Source organism: Oncorhynchus tshawytscha, linkage group LG10 (genome assembly GCF_018296145.1).
Source record: "Oncorhynchus tshawytscha isolate Ot180627B linkage group LG10, Otsh_v2.0, whole genome shotgun sequence".
Taxonomy (NCBI): Eukaryota; Metazoa; Chordata; class Actinopteri; order Salmoniformes; family Salmonidae; genus Oncorhynchus; species Oncorhynchus tshawytscha.
The window spans coordinates 22,591,803-22,616,259 of record NC_056438.1 but is presented as its reverse complement, the minus strand read 5'-3'; the positions used below and the strand labels follow the sequence as shown (position 1 = coordinate 22,616,259).

The 24,457-nt window shown below is 43.7% G+C and overlaps 1 protein-coding gene across 3 annotated transcripts in view; it reads left to right on the top strand.

Annotated features, from left to right (window-relative positions):
• Positions 1-24,457, top strand: part of LOC112259966 (phospholipid-transporting ATPase ABCA1) — a 247,860-nt gene that overhangs the window by 145,342 nt on the left and 78,061 nt on the right. For all 3 annotated transcript variants that reach the window (XM_042328357.1, XM_024434680.2, XM_024434681.2), the window contains exons 31-35: positions 374-475; positions 1,610-1,799; positions 19,640-19,734; positions 20,123-20,228; positions 24,117-24,191. In XM_042328357.1, coding sequence (XP_042184291.1) covers positions 374-475; positions 1,610-1,799; positions 19,640-19,734; positions 20,123-20,228; positions 24,117-24,191 — 568 coding nt within the window. The remainder of the gene's footprint in view (positions 1-373; positions 476-1,609; positions 1,800-19,639; positions 19,735-20,122; positions 20,229-24,116; positions 24,192-24,457) is intronic.

Below are 24,457 nucleotides of genomic sequence, written 5' to 3'. Positions count from 1 at the left end.
GTTCCACCAGGATAAACAGTTGGTCAGGTCATGATCCAAGTGCTTTGAGCCTGAACATCTGCCTAACATTCAGCCACAATGCTAAATTTGTTTTTCAGTCAATGGCAGCCCCACCACTTGGTGTCCTATTAATCTAAGGGATGTGGTTGGAGGAATGTAGAAATTGCAGTTTGCACCTTTCAAAATGTTCTGTTTCCACATTCTCTGAATATGTGCACAGTCTGTTTGTTATTGTGAGGACTGGGGATGTTTTGTAAATCCAAGATGGTGGGCAATTAAATGATTAGACGATCACCTTGGATTATGTCGATAACTAGCCCGCCTGTAAGGGATAGTGTTGGAGTCTAGCTAACAAGGTCCAATTTCATTACAGCAATGATGGACCGCCAAATAACACAGAGGTTGCTCGGGTGGCGGACTCTTTGGTGAATAATCCTGGGTTTGGGACTCGCTGCATGGCCAACAACCCGATACCGTAAGTATGACCAGCGGCCATTTTAACACACCTGTCCCTCACAGATTATTACTACATTTGTTTTGTTTGCAGTGTTTCTCCTGTTTCAAATGTTCTTGCACAGCATGACAATAGCTACATTGTCCAGGAAGTACAAGAGGCTTCTAAACAGCTTCTATCCCTAAGCCATAAGACTCCTGAACATTCGAACGGATTGGATACCTTCTGATATGCTTGGTGTCAATGTTCCCACATTGTTTTCTTGTCTGTCATTCCTTCAGATCTCCTCAAGTGCATTTTGGGTGGGGGCCAAGGGTAGATTTGAAATTGGGCAAACATCTCCCCCATTGGCACATTGTTCACCTCAATAAGTCAATAAACATGTTGTTTTGACCAACTCTAAAGCTGAGGCTGGTTGCTTTGGAATTGGGTCGACATATGGCCCATTGGCATGTTTTTATAAAAAGGGTGTTTTGACTGAATCTGAAGTTGAATATCTCATGGAGGATAATTCTTTGAGAGACAAAGTTCAGTTTTAATCGTACATGTTCTAACACAAAATCCATGTGGTAAAGTAAATCATTGATTTAATCCAACCATGGAATAAGATTCTTCAAATATTAATTGCATACGACTGAAGGCATTTACAATGTATCGTATAAGACATGAATAAACATAATACATTATTCACGGCTTCATTCTAACTTATATAACACCATTTATTTTATATTCATTTGTTCTGGGGTTCCCAGAGGTGAATGATGTTTGTATTGTGTAGATTTGCCTTGTTTTATCTCCTCTCTGTCAAGCCTGATCAGGTTCAACATGCTTTATCAAGCTGTTCTGCTTCCCTGATTCATCAGCTGCTTATTGAAACATGCTACATTACCTCCATGTTTTAGATAAGGAGACTTGTATGCTGTAGCTGTGTTGTTAACATGATTTATTATCTATGTTTAGCTTGACCTAAACAGGTATTGTATGAGAATGGCATGTCTTTCTGTGGATAACTGCTGAGAATTCCTCTGCCGAAGTACCATTTTTCCTATTCGGGTGTGTTCTTTATTGAATTATGCTGGTTTCCTATGAAGCTTAGCAAATGGATTCTCATGTTTCATCATCATTATCATCGTTGTTTTTCCCCCTTTTCTCCAGAAATCTCCCATGTGTCCCGAATGATTCTAAGTGGTTCACTCCCACAGTGGATCCCTCTATCAGCAACATCTTTGTCAACGGAAACTGGAGCATGGCCAACCCTTCCCCTAACTGCCAGTGCAGCACTCCTCAAAAGACCACCATGTTGCCAGATTGCCCACCTGGAGCCGGTGGGCTGCCTCCCCCTCAGGTTAGTCCACAATCTGGCAACCCCAGGTCTCCCTGTAACATAACGATTTACAATTGTGTGCTGATCTGGCAACCTGCATTGGACCTGAAGTCTTGTGTTAGCTCCCCGAACGAATGCCTAAGCTTTAGCTCTGCCAGCTCAAGAGGGCAGGCTTCCAACCCCAGACAAAATTGGTGCAGTGAGGAGGAGCTCAAAGGGGTGTGAGGTGTAACATAGTTGGTTCAGTGTGTTATGTCTCTAGTGTCCTGCAATGGCAATGCAGGGGTTTGAAACTGAAGTTATCTTGCCCTCAGATGTTTCTATTGTGAACACATGTTTCCCAGGGTAACCCTCTTTCTAGGGGTAATAATGATTGAATGCTCTGTCTCCCCATTGTAATATATACACCTTACCAATCAATCAATTTAATCCAACATTATGATCATTAACCATAGTTACTACGTATATTACAAGGGTCAACAAGAGTATTCATATCCAACACAATATATGCCCGTATGGGAACATGTATCCAGTGAGTTTGGACATTGCTTTATCACATCAATGTTACTGTTGTCTCATGTCTTCCACAATAGCATTATGGCTGGTCTTAAGACAAAAATGTATATTGAGATAATGCGTCTCATCACTCAACACTCTTTTTTTGGCAACCGTTACCTGGAACTCAATGGCAATGTTTTATAAGTTATTACCCTATCAACATACATGGCCAATGTTCCTGAGCTGACCCCTGGATTCTTAATCCTGGCTGGGATCGATGGGAGGTCCTCATGGTCACCGGGCTTGGGGCTCTTTCCCCCTAGAACCATTACATGGCCTAAATGGATTGCTCCAAACATACACTGTAAAACCTGATAAGTTCTGGGGAAACTGATTACCTCAAAAGAATTCAGTTAGGGAACTTAAATAACTGAAGTTAGCAGTACGTCCTTTGTATGAGTAATACAAATGCTGTTTTTTGAGTAAGGTATACTTACATTTTTTTATGTAAATCAATTTAGGTATTTAAAATTTCTCTCTTCATAAAAAACACTAATTCAATTAAATCAACATGGTGAAGTGAACTCAACAATCTTCTTAAGTCATAGTCACTTAAGTATATAGCTGCAGTCAGTGTCGGTCAGTGAGGGATGACTGTCATTCATATTCCATTCACACAGCTCAATGTAACATCAACAGGCTTAGGCTACTACATGATACTCACATTTTTCCTATACCCATCACGAGGTTACTACAACCTAGCCTATGAATTAAAGTTTTCAACACAGGTCGAGAGAAAAAAATGTGTAATCAAGGTGACAGACAGTGACACATTCAATACTGCCTTGCACACTCTTGCCTGCATCTTGCTGATCTAGCGTGTAATCATTAGTCCAACAGTTGCAAACGAGAGTTTCAATGATCAAAAGCAGGTTTGTATTTTTTCAATAGAATCGGTACACAGTTCACTTTCATAGCAGCCCCATACAAACAGCATGATCATTTTGCTCATTGAATAATTCCTTCTCGCATCTACGCACTGTCCTTATCTCCCCTTTTCCTACGCTTATGTGCTTCAGTGCACAACACATCAGCTGTCTGTGACCATGGGAAAAATCTTCCCAAGCCAAACCTTCATATCTTAACCGATACACACAGCCTACATGGTTGTCACCATATTAACTAATGCCATAGTCAACATAGCTACTATAACTAACGCATTAGTAAACTCGCTACAATCATGCAGTCAGCAAGCAGTTTAGCAGTTACACCTACAGGCAATTAATTAATAAAACCAAAAGCTTACCTTGACTTGGAAGAGTTCCAGACTTGGATAGCCATAGCCAGCTAGCTAACATAGCATCCCTCTCTGTTTGGGCTGGATGTTTGAGTAGGCTAAACTAGCTTGCTGCATTCCCTAGCTACTGTAAGTGAAAGTGGAAAAAAATACAACAAAATATAGCTAGCTCTCTTTCTCTCTCACTCGCTTTTGCGTCTCTTTTAAATTTAAAGAAATGAATTTGTTCAAAACTGTTCAACTATTGTCTTTCTCATTGAATTAACTACTCACCACATTTTGTGCACTGCAGTGTAGAAAGAGAATTACTAGAATGGACAAAGCTCCTCAGACCATTTCAATTTGACTGGATAGACGGAAGCAGTCATCGTGTGGGTTATCGGTCCACTCAATATGGCCGCCGGTCCACTCAATCACAGAACATTGACTTGAAGGGGAAATGCCATTCCATGGCTCCAATATCTTGAATGGTAATGAAAAAGCTAGACATTGATGGACAGGTGCATTCTAACTTTTATTGGAAATGGCTTTTGGTGTTTACACAAGGTTTGTTCTCTGCCAGTGCATTATGAGTTATTATTTGAGGTATGTGAGATGAGAGTCTGAGTGTGCCAAGTGATCTTGGAAACAAATCTATCATAAAGATGGTAGATTATAGTCCATTACAGGACCAGAGGGAAATGTCTATGTATACATAATGCTTTTTGTTACATTCTAGGGTGGTTCATGCTTGGCTCATTGACAGTCATTCATGTCTTCACATGAGCTGTTTCTGTTCTGCTGGGTTGAAAATGTTCTAAGAAAATATGTTCCGCTCCTGCAAAAGGTTTAATTGCAATGACAAAAAGTTCAAGGGAATGAATGTACCCCTGAATAATGAACTCAATCTAAATCAATCCCGGTTATGGGGCACGCAAAAAGTTATAATAATGTATAAAGTTTTGGCACAAATGATCAAAAGCACTGAAAGTCAGTATACAGTACCCAGTGGTTTGATTGACTGATTATTTTCCTTTTTTTTCTTTGTGTCTTGGCAACATCTAAATAGAAAGTCAATATCCCACATTTACACACAAAAACTAAAACCAGTCCTTTGAGTCGTGCTTTTCAAGACACAAACATATACGAATCCCAATTCTCTAGATGGGGAAGTCATGACATTCACTGTTTTGATTCTGGAGGCTTTGTATTGACAGCCACATCGTTTTCTTCCCTCAGACAGAAATACCACCTGTCTATTTTGTCAATCAACTCCTGGTTTGATGTGCCTGTCCAAATCCCTGCTGGGAGATATCTGTGGACACTCCTTGAGACTGAGGACAAACACACTACTGGTGAGGAGGCGTGAGGTTGATTTGATAGGCGATCGACAGAGTTAGTCACCCGCCTGAATTCAACAGTTGATCAAAGATCAAAGTAGGGTGATAAATCAAATACAGTGGATGTATAAATTTACATTATTGTCAGAGAAGATGTAAGGAGTGACACTTTATGCCTGCAGTGCTATGCAAAGGTGTGATGCCTTTTGACATGTATTTGCAGACATAGTTTTTTTATCTTGCACAGACAGTTTGTGAAAAGTTCCTCTGTTTTTCACCCTTCTTTCCCCCCTCTTTTACCCCCTCCTGTTCTTAGAGGAACTTCAATGTCTAAGAGGCGGATATAGTACTGACACAGTTTCCAAACAAATATCCAAAAGCACAGTCTGACAAATCTGAAATCATTTGGTTCTGTGGCGCTTGTGAAGGAGATGACAGTTTTTTTTCGGTTTGGCGTCATGTTCTAAAGTACAGATGTAGAATCTTAATGTGATCACCCTGTGGCACGAGATTTAAGATTTAAAAAGGCTTCTGATGTTTGTAATTTCCACCTTTACATTTCAGACTTGATGTTCCCTTGTATCAAATGTATCAACTCCTACAAAAATATCCATTAATTATAATCCACATAATAATTCACATTTTGTCATGCTGCAGGATTATTTTCCTGCTGTAGCAAACTGGCTCAAATTAAAACCCTACATCTGTATCGCATAAACTTGGAATGAATATTTAGATGTTTGACTGTAAAGCCTTTGAATATTTTTCTGAGATTGCTAATTGGGATGTTTGACAAAATCTTGGCAAAGAGGAACTCTTATATATACACACACACCAACACACACACACACACACGGAGACAGACAGTCGGACGGAGACAGACAGTCGGACGGAGACAGACAGTCGGACGGAGACAGACAGTCGGACGGAGACAGACAGTCGGACGGAGACAGACAGTCGGACGGAGACGGACGGAGACAGGGAGACAGACAGTCGGACGGAGATAGACGGAGACGGACAGTCGGACGGAGACGGACGGAGACGGACAGTCGGACGGAGACGGACGGAGACGGACAGTCGGACGGAGACGGACGGAGACGGACAGTCGGACGGAGACGGACGGAGACGGACAGTCGGACGGAGACGGACGGAGACGGACAGTCGGACGGAGACGGACGGAGACGGACAGTCGGACGGAGACGGACGGAGACGGACGGAGACGGACGGAGACGGACAGTCGGACGGAGACGGACAGTCGGACGGAGACGGACGGAGACGGACAGTCGGACGGAGACGGACAGTCGGACGGAGACGGACGGAGACGGACAGTCGGACGGAGACGGACAGTCGGACGGAGACGGACGGAGACGGACAGTCGGACGGAGACGGACGGAGACGGACAGTCGGACGGAGACGGACAGTCGGACGGAGACGGACGGAGACGGACAGTCGGACGGAGACGGACAGAGACGGACAGTCGGACGGAGACGGACAGTCGGACGGAGACGGACAGTCGGACGGAGACGGACAGTCGGACGGAGATGGACGGAGACGGACAGTCGGCCGGAGACGGACAGTCGGCCGGAGACGGACAGTCGGACGGAGACGGACGGAGACGGACAGTCGGACGGAGACGGACAGTCGGACGGAGACGGACAGTCGGACGGAGACAGTCGGACGGAGACAGACAGACAGACAGACAGACAGACAGACAGACAGACAGACAGACAGACAGACAGACAGACACATGAGAGAGGCTGGAAGTAGCACATAGTAGGTCACAGAGCAGGGCCCCTGAAGCAGGTTAGAGGTTAAATGCCAGTAGGTGGCACCTGAGATTCTGAAATTAGCAACCCAACCTGCCCAACCTGTGTGTTTGTGCGTGTGTGTGAATGCCAATGCGTATGCATGCATGTGTGTTAGTGTGAACACATTTGCGTGTGCTCAGTCCTCTCAGACAGACAGTAAGAGGCCCTTGAAAGCCAATGACTTCCCCTAACCGGAGCCCATGCTGTTTGGTGAAAATACCCTTTTTAAAGACGCACGGCTCATCCCCAGTCCTCATCTCTTCCCCCATCCTTCGTCCTACCAAGAGCTCATTTATAGCTATCACAAGACTATCACAAGACGTCCGCCCTTGACGGATATATAATGCCTCGTTGTGCTTGTGCGAGCCTCACAGTGTATCCCCCACATCCTGTGACAAAGCAGGGCCTATTTGAAGTGGTGGTTGGAAAACGGTATTATGGGATATGGATTGTTGTCGGACAAAAGGAATACCCTTTGTGTGGCCTTTCTTATTCTGACACATGGATGTTCCGGATCTCAACGAGGTTGTCAAGGTGTCTCATTAAAACGTGCTGTTGGATGCATTACACAAGTCTCTCTCTCTCCTTCTCCATCGTTTTCCGTCCCTTCTTTAAGATCACTGTATTTTGATTGTATCTCTTTCTGCCACTCTTCCCTTCACATGGTGTTGTTCAAACACAAGCATTCAATGGCATTTGGGGAATTTGTGGAATACATTGGATGATGTTGGACCATATAATCCATGCCTTTAATGAGCATGGAACATTAATACCAATGGAACAAGTCAGAAGGATGAATGTTACATTTCCTACCGGCAAGACATGAGAACGTCTACTTCATACAGTATTTTACCCTCATGTCTTGTACATCATTCTGAAGGAAGATAACATTCCACACCATCTGCCCTTGTGAGTTCAGAGGAATAAGCTATACTACTCTTCAGATTTGGGAGACGGAGGTACAGACATGAAACATATACAGTCGTGGCCAAAAGTTTTGAGAATGACACAAATATTAGTTTTCACAAAGTCTGCTGCCTCAGTTTGTATGATGGCAATTTGCATATACTCCAGAATGTTATGAAGAGTGATCAATTAATTGCAAAATCCCTCGTTGCCATGCAAATGAACTGAATCCCCCCAAAACATATTCCACTGCATTTCAGCCCTGACACAAAAGGACCAGCTGACATGTCAGTGGTTCTCTCGTTAACACAGGTGTGAGTGTTGACAAGGTTGCAGATCACTCTGTCATGCTGATTGAGTTCGAATAACAGACTGGAAGCTTCAAAAGGAGGGGTGGTACTTGGAATCATTGTTCTTCCTCTGTCAAACATGGTTACGTGCAAGGAGACACATGCTGTCATCATGGCTTTGCACAAGAAGGGCTTCACAGGCAAGGATATTGCTGCCAGTAAGATTGCACCTAAATCAACCATTTATCAAATCATCAAGAACTTCAAGGAGAGCGGTTCAATTGTTGTGAAGAAGGCTTCAGGGCACCCAAGAAAGCCCAGCAAGCGCCAGGACCGCCCCCTAAAGTTGATTCAGCTGTAGGACTTTTGGAGGATGGCCTGGTGTCAAGAAGGGCAGCAAAGAAGCCACTTCTCTTCAGGAAAAACATCAGGGACAGACTGATATTCTGCAAAAGGTACAGGGATTGGACTGCTGAGGACAGGGGTAAAGTCATTTTCTCTGATTTTCCCCTTTCCGATTGTTTGGGGCATCTGGAAAAAAGCTTGTCCAGAGAAGACAAGGTGAGCGTTACCATCAGTCCTGTGTCATGCCAACAGTAAAGCATCCTGAGGCCATTCATGTGTGGGGTTGTTTCTCAGCCAAGGGAGTGGGCTCACTCACAATTTTGCCTAAGAACACAGCCATGAATAAAGAATGGTACCAACACATCCAGCAACTTCTCCCAACCATCCAGGAACAGTTTGGCTGACAATGCCTTTTCTAGCATGATGGAGCACCTTGCCATAAGGCAAAAGATTCATCACTAAGTGGCTCGGGGAACAAAATATCAATATTTTGGGTCCATGGCCAGGAAACTCCCCAAACCTTAATCCCATTGAGAACTTGTGGTCAATCCTCAAGGCGGGTGGACAAACAAAACCCCACAAATTCTGATAAACTCCAAGCATTGATTATGCAAGAATGGGCTGCCATCAGTCAGGATGTGTCCGAGAAGTTCATCAAATCAAATCAAATTGTATTTGTCACATACACATGGTTAGCAGATGTTAATGCGAGTGTAGCGAAATGCTTCTGCTTCTAGTTCCGACAATGCAGTAATGACCAACGAGTAATTTAACCTAACAATTCCACAACTACTACCTTATACACACAAGTGTAAGGGAATGAAGGTTATGTACATAAAAATATATGAATGAGTGATGGTACAGAACGGCATAGGCAAGATGCAGTAGATGGTATCGGGTACAGTATATACATATGAGATGAGTAATATAAGGTATGTAAACATTATATAAAGTGGAATAGTTTAAAGTGACTAGTGATACATTTATTACATCCAATGTTTTATTATTAAAGTGGTTAGAGATTGAGTCAGTATGTTGGCAGCAGCCACTCAATGTTAGTGAATGCTGTTTAACAGTCTGATGGCCTTGAGATAGAAGCTGTTTTTCAGTCTCTCAGTCTCTGCTTTGATGCACCTGTACTGACCTCGCCTTCTGGATGATAGTGGGGTGAACAGGCAGTGGCTCGGGTTGTTGTTGTCCTTGATGATCTTTATGGCCTTCCTGTGACATCGGGTGGTGTAGGAGTCCTGGAGGGCAGGTAGTTTGCCCCCGGTGATGCGTTGTGCAGACCTCACTACCCTCTGGAGAGCCTTACAGTTGTGGGCAGAGCACTTGCCGTACCAGGCGGTGATACAGCCCGACAGGATGCTCTCGATTGTGCATCTGTAAAGGTTTGTGAGTGCTTTTGGTGACAAGCCGGATTTCTTCAGCCTCTTGAGGTCGAACAGGCGCTGATGCGCCTTCTTCACCACACTGTCTTGTGTGGGTTTTTCAGTTTTCTGTGATGTGTACGCTGAGGAACTTAAAACCTACTACCCTCTCCACTACTGTCCCGTCAATGTGGATAGGGGGGTGCTCCTTCTGCTGTTTCCCAAAGTCCACGATCATCTGCTTTGTTTTGTTGACGTTGAGTGTGAGGTTATTTTCCTGACACCACACTCCGAGGGCCCTCACCTCCTCCCTGTAGGCTGTCTCGTCGTTGTTGGTAATCAAGCCTACCACTGTAGTGTCGTCTGCAAACTTGATGATTGAGTTGGAGGGGTGCATGGCCACGCAGTCGTGGGTGAACAAGGAGTATAGGAAAAGGCTGAGAACACACCCTTGTGGGGCCCCAGTGTTGAGGATCAGCGGGGTGGAGATGTTGTTACCTACCCTAACCACCTGGGGGCGGCCCGTCAGGAAGTCCAGTACCCAGTTGCACAGGACGGGGTTGAGACCCAGGTTCTCGAGCTTGATGACGGGTTTGGAGGGTACTATGGTGTTATATGCTGAGCTGTAGTTCATGAACAGCATTCTCACATAGGTATTCCTCTTGTCCAGTTGGGTTAGGGCAGTGTGGTTGCGATTGCGTTGTCTGTGGACCTATTGGGGCGGTAAGCAAATTGGAGTGGGTCTTGGGTGTCAGGTAGGGTGGAATGGTCCTTGACTAGTCTCTCAAAGCACTTCATGATGACGGAAGTGAGTGCTACGGGGCGGTAGTTGTTTAGCTCAGTTACCTTGGCTTTCTTGGGAACAGGAACAATGGTGGCCCTCTTGAAGCATGTGGGAACAGCAGACTGGGATAAGGATTGATTGAATATGTCCGTAAACAAACCAGCCAGCTGGTCTGCGCATGCTCTGAGGACGTTGCTGGGGATGCCGTCTGGGCCTGCAGCCTTGCGAGGGTTAACACGTTTAAATGTTTTACTCACATCGGCTGCAGTGAAGGAGAGTCCGCAGGTTTTGGTAGCGGGCCGTGTCAGTGGCACTGTATTGTCCTGAAAGAGAGTTGTTTAGTCTGTCTGGGAGCAAGACATCCTGGTCCGCGACGGGGCTGGTTTTCTTTTTGTAATCCGTGATTGACTGTAGGCCCTGCCACATACCTCTTGAATTGCGACTCTACTTGGTCTCTATACTGACACTTAGCTTGTTTGATTGCCTTGTGGAGGGAATAGCTACACTGTTTGTATTCGGTCATGTTTCTAGACACCTTGCCCTGATTAAAAGCAGTGGTTTGCGCTTTCAGTTTCGCGCTGCCATCAATCCACAGTTTCTGGTTTGGGAATGTTTTAATAGTTGCTGTGGATACGACATCGCCGATGCACTTGCTAATAAACTCGCTCACCGAATCAGCGTATTCGTCAATGTTGTTTGACGCAATGCGGAACATATCCCAGTCCACGTGATTGAAGCAATCTTGAAGCGTGGAATCAGATTGGTCGGACCAGCGTTGAACAGACCTGAGCGCGGGAGCTTCCTGTTTTAGTTTCTGTCTATAGGTTGGAAGCAACAAAATTGAGTCGTGGTCAGCTTTTCCGAAAGGAGGGAGGGGGAGGGCCTTATATGTGTCACGGAAGTTACAATAACAATAGAATAACAATGAATAACAATGAAAACAATGATTATCAGCCCTGGTTGCACAATCGATATGCTGATAAAAGATTCAGATTAGCCATGTTAAAATCCTCAGCTACAATGAATGCAGCCTCAGGATATGTGGTTTCCAGTTTACATAGAGTCAAATGAAGTTCGTTCAGGGCCATCGATGTGTCTGCTTGGGGGGGAATATATGCGGCTGTGATTATAATCGAAGAGAATTCTCTTGGTAGATAATGCGGGCGACATTTGATTTTGAGGAATTCTAAGTCTGGCGAACAGAAGGACTTGAGATCCTGTATGTTGTTATGATCCCACCACTTCTCGTTAATCATAAGGCATACCCCCCCGCCCTTCTTACCAGAAAGATGCTTGTTTCTGTCGGTGCGATGCGTGAAGAAACCAGCTGGCTGCACCGACTCCGATAGCGTGTCTCGAGTGAGCCATGTTTCCGTGAAGCAAAGATTTCATCTATCTTGTTGTCAAGAGACTAGACATTGGCGAGTAGTATGCTCGGGAGCGGTGCGCGATGTGCCCGTCTCCTGAGCCTGACCAGAAGGGTGCTTCATCTGCCCCTTTTACGGCGTCGTTGTTTTGGTTCGCCGGCTGCGATCCGATCCATTGTCCTGGGTGGTGGGCAAGACAGAGGATCCGCTTCGGGGAAAGTCGTATTCCTGATCGTAATGATGGTGAGTTGACGTTGCTCTTATATCCAATAGTTCCTCCCGACTGTATGTAATAAAACCTAAGATTACCTGGGGTACCAATGTAAGAAATAACACGTAAAAAAAAAAATACTGCATAGTTTCCTAGGAACGCTAAGCGAGGCGGCCATCTCTGTCGGCACAGGAGATTGACAGCATGCCAGGGCGGATTGCAGAGGTCTTGAAAAAGAAGAGTCAGCACTGCAAATATTGACTCTTTGCATCAACTTCATGTGATGGTGAATAAAAGCCTATGACACTTATGAAATGCTTGTAATTATACTTCAGCATTCCATAGTAACATCTGACAAAAATATCTAAAGACACTGAAGCAGTAAACTTTATGAAAATTAATATTGGTGTCATTCTCAAAACTTTTGGCCACGACTGTATACGCACACACACACACACACACACACACACACACACACACACACAACACACACACACACACACACACACACACACACACACACACACCAAATCAGTGTTAATTTATCAAACAATGAATGCTATAGATCTTACCTGTGTGCCGTCGTCTTGAATTGGGGGGGGGGGTTAAATTGATTTGTATCTCAGGCTGACCCACCTACAGAAACCCAGAACATACAGAGAATATATTCCCTTTAAAGTGGATTTATTTTCTTTTATCCCTGCTATCCTCCCAATATGCCCTTGAAAACTGCAGAAATGAAAGGAAGCGAGAATAAAACAGGCCCTCACAAGACACAGTAGCGAGTGTGAAATTGTTGTTTCCATGGAAATGGCATGCGACGGTAAGTCTTATCACCAAATCTCAGGTATTGACTCTCATTGGCGATATTTAACCTTCACAGATGAAAAGGCCTCCATTCATGCAAAGGAATTGATAAAGCTGCCGTGCTCTGGGTATTACAATTGATGTCTTTATCATCAGGAGACCACTCTAACTACAGCCTGTTTGCAAATGATTCTCCTCAGCTACCGCTGCATAGCCTTGCCGCCATTATCTTTCAAATAAATCATTGAAGTTGTGCATATTTTCTTCATTCACCACCTTTGTGAGTAGAGGTGGGTGCTCCTGAAAATGTGTATATCCCAATTCAATGAAATATGCTTTAGGAAGCCTTCAAAAACAACCCTTAATATAGTGACAATAATATATGCAATACAGTTATGTGTGCACACATTTTACATATGGGTGGTCCTTGGAATCAAAACCACTAGACAATCCCTTGCAAACACTATTTTGAATGAATGAAGCACAGTTAGTGCACAAAACATTAGGACAACCAGAGACATTGAAAACTAGACATTAAAACTTCAATTGCTACTGATGTACTCCTGTTTTCTAATTGGCCAGGGGTACAAATTGGACAAGTTTAAGGACAACCCTCCCTGTTTCAAATAACTTTTTTTCTTCCGGGACTTGTCCTGGCATGGTAATGCATTGTCATTATATTGTGCATCAACATTACCAATTCCCATTGTATTACCTGAACAATATGAATCAGAGTTCAGCTTATTGGGAACGGAACCCCTCATTGACCAGCCGAAGCCACTCTATGACGTAAAAACATCTGAAAATAAGCAACACAATGTATTTGCAAGTCCTGCAACCTGGATTCAAGCAGAGAGAACAAACTATTTGGGTTGGCCACATCTTTGCTTCAAGAGATTACTGTTGATGTTTTATTTTGGCTTTTACCCCCAAGATCCATTTTAGTGTTAAATGACCTGTCCGTACCGGTTAGTTCAACAAGGAAAGGCGTCTTGGAAAACAAAAGTGAAAAGGTTGTGAGGTCACGAGATGAGGCAGATGGTGGAATGAGGCCCAGTAATTTGTTTTCGTTTTTTTGGGGAGTAAAACCAGGCTCTGCCGCTGATAGTATATCTACAGTGTTGACTTGTAAAGATGGAAATGTCTCTCGCAAACCCAGGGAAAAGACCCCAGCAGCTTATGTTTGTGTTATTTTGAACATAGCCTTATGTCGGATGTTGATCCACCCAGCAAGGGGACGTGTTGTCAATAGATTTTCTTCAAACCAATATCTGTTGTGCGGTGTGCGAGCGAAGGTACTCAAAACATGCAAGTATGCACACACACATATCCACTTGCTGCTGCAAGTATACCAACATTCCTTGCCATTTCCAGCCAACAAGATTAAATTTGAGTCGCAATCCATCACTTTAGTTCCCTGTATTTACAAATAGCCAGTGGCGATTTTAGCATGTAATCTTGGTGGTGCAAAAAAATGTTTATGTGGGATGCATGCCAGCAAAGCAACTACACTAAACAATACATTAATTACACTATAACGGTCCCAACAGCAGTCCCAACACCTGACCACTGCTACACCTGGCTATCAGCGGAGCCTTGTCTGGCAGCGAAACAGTTCATTCAGCCTCATTTACTGCCTTTAAAAAAAAACATAGCTGACATGGCTGACTTGCTTAAACAGATGTAGTTTATACTGACAATTGAGATGTACAAACCATGGAATAAGGGGACAACAAGCGGATACAAGGCAATCTGTAATTTCCAATAAGACATTAATGAGGAAGCTTGGACAGATGTAGTCAAAAGTTCAGCACTTTTGAAATTTACAGCAACAAAATTCAGAACATGGGCCGTTCTTACAGTGTTCTTGATGTACACCAAGTCAGAACGTGGAATAAATAAAGGGGGCATATTAGCAGACAATGAAAGCTCTTAACATTACAATGTTCAATGATTACATTTCTCAAAAACAGGTTATAGGCTACATGTGCACCACCAAGTCAGAACAGTTGGCAAAATCAAGAGGTGAAAATAGACCAAATTATTAGGGTGAGGCACATGGGCGACTAACAGCTTTCTACACAACATACACTTAGTATTACTTTATTAGCTACAGTATACATATCTCCTTGGCATATTACATAATGCATGCAGCAGCAAACAAGACATTTTTGGACTCACCTTGTGCTGTGCTCACTTGAACAGGAAGTTGGTGCGGTGGTCCTTCTTGGGCAAATTTTGTCATCAAACTTTGTCATCAAAGTCTGGCATTCTTTGGATTTATGGTGCTTTCAAGACAATTGGGAACTCTGGGGAAAAAAGGTTGAATCATGTTGACATCAGTGATCTTCAGGTCGTAGCTCTGGAAAGAGGCCCGGGTTCCCAATTTACAATTCTGAGTTGGATGAAAGTTCAAAACGTATTTTCCCAGTCGTTGCTCGTTTTCCCCGAGTTCCCAGTTGTCTTGAACTCACAGAAGTCAGATTTTGCAGTTGCGAGTTAAGTTGTTTTAAGGGTGGCCCAAATCATGCTTCATTGACAGCATGGCAAATGTTGAATGTTTATAATTTTAAACTAGGAAAAGAGACCCTTAATCTTAGACTTGGGATCACACAGCCACTCCACTCTGAATAGCAGGCTAATGATTGCTTTGCAATGATTGCAGTTAGCCACTGATTCCTTCCAAACCACTCATTGTTGAATTTGGCGATTTCCATTTTTTTGTGTAATATTTATGTCCAATAGCCAATGAGCAACGATACGTTTTAGCTATAATTTATCTTCATATGACAAGGATTAAAAAGGATTTGCCAATAGATTGTCGACTTGGTTCATGATAATGACTGCTAGCTAAGATTTTGAAAGTATGATGTTTACATGAACAGTCCAATCAAAGCTACTGGGGATATAATGTGTTTTGATGTCATTTTATCTGTGTCCAATGACGTTGAGCCTTCTTGGATGGGCACTAATGTAACTCTTAGTGTCCCCATGAGTGACAGAACACTGAGCCAATCATGGTGCAACGCTCTGTATTTTCTACTGGCTTGCCCCACCACAGAAAGCCCAGAGCTTGGCTGAAACACCTGCATTTTGGAGCTGCCTTACTCAAGAAAACAAAAAGAGACCATGTTTTTATGCAGCTTTATTAACTTAACTTTATTAACTTAATAAAAAATATATAATTTTTTTACATTGTTTATAAACTGATATGTGACACATATTAATTAATATGCAAAAGCCCCCCATGCAAAACAGGAAAGTCCCGCCCTATAAATGTGGGGCTCAAAACAGGTGGGGCTCTGCAAATAACTTACCAGCAGTTACTTTTCCAAGACTCAGCTCCACAAACAAGACAGGTGGCACACTTTTGACGGGACATTATAATTATAAGTCGTGCCTTTCTGGAAATGGGAATTATATGTTGTGTCTTTAAAAACACAAGAAAACACAATTGACTTGATCATAATTGAGCATTTCTGAGGGAATCAACAAACTAGATGAGACATACTCTGCCTAGGCCTCCAAAGCTACATACAGCAGATGGCACACATAGTTTAAAGCAGAAACTCTATGTCCCGACGATTGCATTCTGTTGCTGTCTGGTGAAAACCTCTTATCTCCAAAACAAAAACCTTTCAGGAAATTACCATATTTTCCCATTAACGAACATACGATTATGAAACTTCAGAAGCTATTTTGAATACATGTTCTCGTTCTTAGAGTCATGAAATGTTCCAAGTACATCGAGGGGAGTTAATGTTTTCAGTAATTAAAAGAAAAAATGCAAATTGGCAAAAATGGAGTTTAAAGGTTTTCATCAGACAGCGACAATGTGTTTGTGCCAGGTAAAATTGGACGTTGGTCTTTGAGGTTTGCAACACGAGGCTCACATGGTTTTTAGCAGAACTCTACATCACGAAGAGTGCATTTGTTTGTGCCAGATAGAATTGACAGTTGGTCTTTTGAGGTTTCCCAAGATACAGAGACTATATGCAGAGATTATTAAGAACACTGACTACCCTCTTAAGGTCTGTCTAACACGGCAGCATGTCAGCTCAGATTTGATTACTCTTGAGTTTACATATGCCTCTCCTGTTTGCCTCTCCTGTGTGTCATCAACCTGCAGTCGAGAGGGACAGATGCGTGTGGAATAAGAGACGTCATGTATAGGAAGTGTGGGTAAATAGTTGGGATATATAAGATGTAGATGGCCAATATGCCTTAAAATGACTTGTGCGGTCGAGAGCGGCATACGCTCGTGGAATGATTGATGTGAGGTATAGATTGACAAGTGTAGAGAGAGCATTCTATGTACAGTAAATCATCTGGATCAGAAGTGGCTGGTGGGAGTAGATACCTGAGGACGTGCTCATTGTAAAGGCTGAAATTGAATAATTGGAAAGGTTTCAAATACATCAAACACATGGTTGCTATTTCATTCATTCCATTTCAGCCATTACATGACGTCCTCCGATATCTATCTATGGAGTTACATAAATAGCTGACATGTACGGTGTCCATATTAGGACACACATCCATGGAGTGTTGGAGGAGACCTCACGTTATCTGTGGTTTCGATTGGATGTGGAAATCGGCCAATGCAATTAGATTCATGCTGGCTGTGAGCTGTACGGTTAAGTCAACTCTCTATCTGTTTGTTTATGCCTGAGTTCCTGCTGCTCGGAAAGGAGACTCAGATTTTTCAGTGGTAAACAGAGTATTGTGCTGTGACTCATCTGCTTCTTCCTGTTACACAACTTCCTTCTTGATTCACTAGTAGAGAAACTACATTTCCCAGTAGTGTGGAGTTAGTTGAACTACATTTCCCAGTAGTGTGGAGTTAGTTGAACTAAGTTTCCCAGTAGTGTGCTGTTAGTTGAACTAAGTTTCCCAGTCGTGTGGAGTTAGTTGAACTACATTTCCCAGTAGTGTGGAGTTAGTTGAACTACATTTCCCAGTAGTGTGGAGTTAGGTGAACTACATTTCCCGGTAGTGTAGGTTTAGTTGAACTACATTTGCCTGTAGTGTGGTTAGTTGAACTACATTTCCCTGTAGTGTAGGTTTAATTGAACTACATTTGCCTGTAGTGTGGAGTTAGTTGAAGTACTTTCAAAATAACATGGTTCGTTTGTAGATAACTAATTTTCTCAACATGTAGTGGGTTCGAGTGTAAAAAGCTCATCACTACACATTCATCTCATTTGAAGTAGAGTCCTGCTATTACATATTGCAGACTTCATTTTCTGCAGTTGGCCTGTATCTTCAGATTGACCAGGGGTGGATTTGGAAAGTCCATCTAACTATCTGACCAAATCAATTCTGGTCAGATAAATACAGATTACTGGGCAAGCAGCTGAAAAAAGATGAAAATAAGAAGAACATGGAACCATCCAAATATCTATCTGAGGGACAGGTATCTGAGGGACAGGTATCTGAGGGACAGGTATCTGAGGGACAGGTATCTGAGGGACAGGTATCTGAGGGACAGATAGGCACACAAACAAGCTTTTGGAAAGGAATCACCAGCCTTGAACTTCCCCTCTCCCCTCCTAATCCGCCCCCTCGCCCCAACCTAACTAGGAATTAATTAACAAGCAGACGCCCGTTTGCATACATATCCATGTCATTACTAAACGACATAGAAAATAGGCATACAAACACAACTTATCAGCACGGGGGAGGCTATTTCAACTCATTATGTGGGCAGTGTTTACCATCGGTTAGCACGATAAGCTAGAAACCCAGTGAAGGGTGGAGAGAACACAACTGGGCAAAAGGGAGTCAGGGTGGGGAGGGGGATGAAGGCGCTTGAGGCTCGGCTTGGGGCGCTCTGGACCCTTATAAGCAGTCTCCATTAGCGTTGCCAAGAAATCCTTCTAATCAGCATAGTATCCCGACACCATAAAATAAACTGGGCCAGACAGGAGGGGCTTGCTAGTTGTTAGCATGTGTTGGATGTGGCTATGGAGGGTATGTGGAGTGGATGCGCACCACAATGTCGCATCCTCCCTAAGTGTGTCTTTGAACGTGCCAATTTATGGAGAGTACGGGCTAATTAGGTCCCTTTGACATTAGCCACATTGGCTGTATCATAGTGATGGGGAAGGCTCCAACAGGCTCACTATTATGATCAGGTTCAGTGTTCTTAGTTGGGTTCCACAGCGCCACACGTATCTGACTTGATTATGGTTAGAAATGTGGCTGGTGCCACCATCGTGCAATAATGATAAGAGTGCTCCCCCCCTGTTTGTATTAGAAGGGTGTGGCCATTGTTTTGGCTGAACTTTTTCAATCATGATCATAGTGCCTGGCTTTCAAAGGTAGACATGACAACCGGTACTTGGGATTCTGATCTCTTTGATATTGTGTTAAAACAAACACCATATTGATTGTCAACATCTGATTGTAAATGTAGATAGGTACAGGTACATTTCAGTGCTCAATCAGTGAATCAGATAGAGGGTTGAAGTGCATAGCCTGCCAGACATATTTTATTTTTTATTTTACACAATGCAATATCTGGAACTTGTATGTATTACCACTGCTGTGTGGCTCAGTTCGGAAGGTAAAGCGCTTGCAATGTCAGGGTTTGTGGGTTTAAATCCCGCCGGGGCTACCAAAATGTACAGACGTGGGGTTGTATGTCCCTATGGGTAAATGCGTCTGCTAAGATGGCATGTCGTTGCTATTGTTTCCATTGCTTGGAATGTGCCATTTTTTTTTCATATTTTCCTCTTAAGCTACCTTAGTAGTCTGTACACTTTGGCGAAACGCACATCACATGTCAATGAGTGCCGGGCTGAAGAGGACCTATGTATCTTAGAAATAATACCATGTCATTATCACATATTTCCAGAGGACCCAGAATACCACAGACACACTGCAGGACATGACGGGGCGGAACATGACAGACTTCCTTTTAAAGACCTACAAGGAAGCAGGCAGAAAAAGGTAATTTTACTTATTTGTCATTTTAGTCATTTACCAGACACTATTATCCAGAGTGGTCATTTTGCATTCACCTATGTGCTTGGTAGAACTTGTGTAACATTCAGATAAAATGCCAACAATGCAGCCGGAGTTATCTAAGATAACGTGTATAATGTTCAACTCAAGGTCCTATTCATGATAAGTAATCTAAGAGTCAAATGAAATGTTACTGTTTATTGTGTGTGTGTGTGTGTGTGTGTGTGTGTGTGTGTGTGTGTGTGTGTGTGTGTGTGCGCGTGCGTGTATGTCTGTGCGTTTATTCCTGTGTTTGTGTGCCCATGCGTTTTCATATCTTATTAAATTGCACTGTGATCTCTGCCCCCACAACTACCACTACCCACCACTCAAGGTATGGAGGGATTTCTGTCGGAGGGGTCAACTCCCAAGTCAGGATGACTGAACCGGAAATAGAAGCTGTGATCAGGGATTTGAGGAGCCTATTAAATTCCTCGCAGGTATGCTATGGATATTGGAATCGTGGTAGCCTTACTGCCGGCCGTGGTACAGCTTGACTACTGAGGGAAAGCGCATTAATTTAATATGTGCCTGTGTGGGTGGAGGATAGACAAGGTACGTTTGCTGCGGTTGAAAGCCAGAAGGGGTCTTTGGAGACCTCAATTCACTGAGGTCCTTGGATGTTGTTTATCTATGTTCAATTATGCATAGACGTAGAAACCAAGGACAAACCTAGCTTATAAAACCGGCCTGATAGCTAATGCTAAGCTTGTGCTCTTTGTGAAACATGGACTTGAATCTGCTTGAGTGACTCTTGAATTTCAATACATTACCTTCAAATCGAACTCAGAGGAAAGTTAAATCTCAGATAGACTTTTTGGTGTCCATGGAAACTGGGTATGATGTATTTAAAATATTTAGTTCTTCCTCTCTTTCTCCTCAACACACTCAAACAAGCGTACACACTCCCACTCTATCTATCTATCTACTCTCTCTCTCTCTCTCATTTTCACTTACACTTGCACACATACCACACATACCGTACCCCCCCACACACACACACACACACATACCCTCCCACACACACACACACACACACACACACACACACACACACATGCACACATACCATCCCACACAGACATACCCTCCCACAGACACACACACACACACACATACCCTCCCCCCACACACACACACCCTCCCACACACACACACACACATACCCTCCCACACACACACACACATACATACCCTCCCACACACACACACATACATACCCTCCCACACACACACACATACATACCCTCCCACACACACACACACACATACATACATACCCTCCCACACACACACACACATACATACATACCCTCCCACACACACACACACATACATACATACCCTCCCACACACACACACACACACCCTACCCCTCCCACACACACACACACACACACACATACCCTCCCACACACACACACACACACACATACCCTCCCACACACACACACACACATACATACCCTCCCACACACACACACACACACATACATACCCTCCACACACACACACACACATACATACCCTCCCACACACACATACATACATACCCTCCCACACACACACACACATACATACCCTCCCACACATACACACACATACATACCCTCCCACACACACACACACACACATACATACCCTCCCACACACACACACACACACATACATACCCTCCCACACACACACACACACACACACACATACATACCCTCCCACACACACACACACACACATACATACCCTCCCACACACACACACACACACACATACATACCCTCCCACACACACACACACACACACATACATACCCTCCCACACACACACACACACACACATACATACCCTCCCACACACACACACACACATACATACCCTCCCACACACACACATTAAATGTTCAAACCTGTTGGAAACCCGGACCTCAAACTTCTGTGAGATCAGCAGAATGTTGCCCGCCCTCGGGGCATCTTCCCCATCCTTACCCAGGGCACTTCTCCATGCTCCAGATTCTCTACGCTAAACACAACTTTAATTAGTCGCCGCAGTGATGATGTAACTCTAATGGCCGAGCATGAGCCGTTCCCAGCTCTGTGCCTTTCCCTTATTAAAGTGGAAAATTGTCCTTGAGATATGGCTAACTCGCTGACTGTGACTGGGTCCCAAATGGTACCCTATATAGTGCAGTATTTTGGGCCGGGCCAAAATAGGGTGTCATTTAGAATGCAATCTGTGTCTGCTTGGGTTGCAGAAGGAGAGAGAACAGTAGTACTCTGCTGTACCACCTGACTGGGCTGGAAGTTAGCTTTTAAATTCACGTTCATTTTTTGGGGGGGTGCCATGGGTGAAATTGAAATGAGACTCAAAGGATTCTGTGATTGATTAGGATGACGGATATAATAACATGGCAGAAACAGAACACACCGTGCTTGAAGACGATTAAGACAGACTAGTAAATAAAGTAGTCAAATACAGTGTCTTGAGAGCCATACCAAAACAACTTTTAACATAGGTTGCAACTTGTCACGCACTCAACACAACGCGTCGTGCCATAGTCGTATCACTGGCCATGGCTGTGGCGGCCGGCCGGCTCATTTGCCATACAACCATCACTTTTTTTCTCATTTGCCATCACCCTTGAGGAGGAAGTTGTTTCATAAGGGATTAGCAGCAGTAAACGCTCGCTGGGGTTCCATAATCCCCCTCTGTCTCGCCCGCGGTGAGTCTTCCCGTCTGGCTAAGAAACCAGTGAAACAAGCAGCTAATTCTCAGGAAGACCCAATTCCCATGTTGTGCCTGCTACGTTGCCAACCTGCACCAGACTCTTTCTCCCTACACCCCAACCCCCTCGGGTTTCCTCCTCCCTCTAATCCCATTCCTCAAAAGGGAGAAGTAAAAGCAAAATATACATAAAAGCAAAATGTGAGTCCCAGCTTTGAGGAAAGGAGAATTACAGACAGAAAAAAGTGTTGTAGTTCCTGGGCTCATGAATAGTAAATGAGCTTGAACAGGGAAGTAATTTAACACAGATATTTATGTCGGTGTTCTGTGAAATTTCTGAAATTCACAATTCAGAGAGATAGGAATGAACCAGAGTCAATGTTATCAGTATAATCACAGTCTCTTGACCAATGTTTCCAGCTGATAAGTCTGTACGTATACAACGTCAGTTTTGGCATAGAGGAAAGGGCGGAGTTGGGACATCCGGCTATCTTATGTCACTGCCTTATCCTCTTGTTGCCCTAGCGTAAATACTGTATCCCTCACAAAAAAAGTTTAAAATCGCGATGTTCTGGCATGTCTGCCTCGTGATTTGCTAGGAGAGTTGTCTGTCTTTTAAGACGACCTTCCCCTTTTCGAAGTTAATAAGAGAATCCATCATTAATCCCAGACCAAGTGCTGTCGCTGCCTTAGGTCTGGACTCCATAGGACCCAAGCAAATTCCGATTTGAAGATGAGAGAAAAGATATGATGATAGTGAAATGTTCATGGGCCTGTTCCCATCCTAGTCCTCTTGGGGGTGACATGGGGTCATCTCTCTCCCTCTTCCTTCCTCTCTCGTATTGTAGGCTTTTGATCAAGGTGAGAGGGGCCATTTGCATTGATTTATATTACACCTGTAACGTGTGCAGTGTGCACTGGGCTGAACTGGAGCTGGGCACAGGTGGGATGACGGACCATCGCAAATCGCACGCAGCGGCCCAGTCATCTGCAGCAGGCCCATTTCACATGAAACATGACCAGAGTGTTTATTTTAAGGCGACCCATTCGGCCCACTCGGCCCACTCCCGCTTGGTCCTGTAGCTGTCATGTGCTATATGTTATAACACCATGTTATTTCCATAGTGAGAAAAGAGAGACATATTAAAAATAAAAATAAGTTAAAGAGAGAGGAGAGCGAAAAGGCAGTCCTGGGTTGTCGAAGTCATTCGACCCCCACTCGGTCATCAACATTGACTCATTCGGCTCCCACACCCACCTGCCCTCTATAGCTTTAGTACTCAGGGGCCATATGCGTCAAGCATCTCAGAGCAGGAGTGCTGACTTAAGATCAGTTTTTGTATCATTTAGATCACAGTAGATAAGATGACATGGACATGGGGGCAAGCGAAAGGCAGTGTTGCAGGTTTGCCAAAATAACAAGAAAATGAATGTTACTTCTCAAGTCTATATAAAATAAGTGGGCCTCCGCAACCTACAGGTATTGCTGAGATACCTATCCCCCTCTCCTGTTCTGTGTTGTTTTGCATTTCAAAGAGGATATGTATTTTCCAAGTGTGTCCAATTAAGCCTTTTTCTGTTGTTTTTTAAATTCTCTCCTTCATTAGGATAACACAACCGATCAGATGCTCCTGAATACCGAGATGCTCCTGAAAGAGCTCGGGACCAGGGATAATGTCAAGGTATTATATCATCATTCATCTTGAGGCTTAGAGACTCAGAGGTTCCTTGGTGGCCATTACCATTTTTGTTTGGTTATCATCATGAGTGCTTTGTGAGCCGACACAGTAGCAGGTATAGCCCAACGCTGGTGCAGTACATAGATAGATTTCTGCCTGTATAGTATGATGCTAATTTGATAGTTTCTTTTTTTGTTCTAGTTGCTGTTATGTAATGAAAATATAATTGTGTTCATGTATTAAGCATGGCGAGGGCCATGCTTTACATT